Genomic DNA, 2,096 nt, shown 5'->3' with positions numbered 1-2,096 from the left:
GCACCCCTTACAGACCTCCTTCGGCACTGACACCTTTGGAAAACCATACACCATATTGTGTTTGTTCATCACGGTCATTGAAAGGTGATTTACGTGTCCCAGACGAGTGTGCCACAAGTTAGTTACTTCATCTACTTTAGACAGTAAGCAATTTTGCTCTACAGTCTCAGCAATCAATCTATACAATCTGTTTAGTGAACGTTGTACTTTCATGAGTAAAGTCCCGTTTTTTTCAAACACCCATAGGTGTGTACCTTTCAGCACAACTTTGTTACCTTCTTCTGAAAGCTGGCCCAAACTAATTATATTGCTGTGTAAAGAAGGGATATAGAATACCTCATGTAGCATCCTTTCTTCGCCATTCCTGCACTTAAAAATTATTGATCCCTTGCCTTCGATCTTCACAGTTGAGCCATCTCCAAATCTCACAGTGCCTGTTATGTCTCTATTCAGTTCCAAGAATTTTCTTTTATCTCCCGTCATATGATTGCTCGCACCGTTGTCCAGGTACCATATATTTGAACTATCACCATTCACCTTTCCCTCTGCCATCAATCTTGGTGTCACGTTGTTTTCATTCAGCATTAATTCGTGTTTTGCCAGTACTAGTGCTTGCTCATATTCATCTGTTTTTACCATAAAAACTTCTTGTTTTCCATCATTCTCTCGCTTTGGTTTTCTACACTCAGCAGCGTAATGTCCATATAAGTGGCAGTTGTAACATTTAATTCTGCTTTTGTCTCTTCCTCCACGACCTCCTCTCACCCCTGAGCTTCCTCCAGTATTTCCCCGATACGCGCGTCTTTGACATTCCTCTCTAGTTAGTAGCAATTTGCCCTCGTTTTTCTCTTTGGCCAACCATTCCTCCTCTGTAAGCAATAGTTGACCTCCTGGCATTTCTGTGTTCCCCTTTATCCTTTCTCCATGCGCCTTTAGTGAACCAATTGCCTCCTCCAACGTCATAGTTTCTAAATCTCCAAATTATTCCATAGTGGAAGCTATTTACAGGAACTTTTGTGGAACTGCACATAGCAGTTTCTTAACCACGTAGGCTTCTTTCACATCCTCTCCCAGTACACATATGTTTGTCACCAACCCATTGAGTTTCAAACAGAAATCATCCAGTGCCTCCGTATCTTTCATACTCAAGGTCTCAAATTCTGATTTTAAGGTTTGTACTTTAGCCGCCTTAACCCTGTCTGCACCCTGACTTATGATTCGCAGCGCTTCCCAGGCATCTTTTGCCTTCTTCTTCTCCAAAAGAGAGAGTAACATATCCTTTGGGACACTCTGATAGATCATTACAAGAGCCACCTTGTCTACCCGGTCTTCTACGGTTCTTGTCTTTGGATCGGCTTGTTCAATCGCCTCCCAGACTCCATGTGCCTGCATTAGCACTCTCATTTTCATTGCCCACACGGTGTAGTTCGTTCGGTTTAACATGGGGTAACTCAGACCCATTGATCCTCCCTTATTCTTTCCCATATCCATTGCTTGTGTCTTTGACATATGTGCTTCAGTCGTTCCAGAGAGAAACCCTCGCTCTTATACCAAATGTTGTATCTGTATATGAACTTAGGACTTGTAAAGACAATGCAAAATAGTGATATGTTTTTGGAACTACTCTTCTCAATAATCAAACTGAAAGGAATACAAGGTTTTAAAGAGAATAACCCCACATGTTGTGGCTACAAAACATGAGACAAATTAACCACACAATCTTCTCTAATGCTAATCTGATTTTATTTGAAGATACTCCTAAAATCACTCTAATGACAAAATCAATTATTTAAATACGACTGAAGTAAATAGGTAAAGCAAATATTCAAGATTAATCTTAACAAATAACCTATACATTACAAGAATTGTATCAGATTTAATGTATATGGATTGAAGATGAATATGAAAATATTGTAACTTTTACACAATTTTGGACCCTGTAAATTTCACAACAAAATAGTACAATGCATTGATGCTCTAAAAAAACTAGAACACTGGTTTTAGCTCTCCAGACCTGATAGGCTCTCTAGACCTAAGACGTCATCTACATACGTAACAGCGTTAATACGGGATTTTTTGGACTCCAAAATGATACC

At 39.6% G+C, this 2,096-nt stretch overlaps 1 protein-coding gene across 1 annotated transcript; it reads right to left on the bottom strand.

Annotated features, from left to right (window-relative positions):
* Positions 1-1,002: 1,002 nt before the first annotated feature.
* LOC141680796 (uncharacterized) lies at positions 1,003-1,491 on the bottom strand. The gene has a single exon (XM_074486917.1). It carries the CDS (start codon positions 1,489-1,491, stop codon positions 1,003-1,005), a length of 489 nt encoding a protein of 162 aa, XP_074343018.1.
* Positions 1,492-2,096: the final 605 nt, after the last annotated feature.

This window comes from Apium graveolens, chromosome 8 (genome assembly GCF_009905375.1).
Source record: "Apium graveolens cultivar Ventura chromosome 8, ASM990537v1, whole genome shotgun sequence".
NCBI classification, from domain to species: domain Eukaryota; kingdom Viridiplantae; phylum Streptophyta; class Magnoliopsida; order Apiales; family Apiaceae; genus Apium; species Apium graveolens.
The sequence above is the reverse complement of the archived record's forward strand: the minus strand, read 5'-3'. Positions and strand labels throughout refer to the sequence as shown.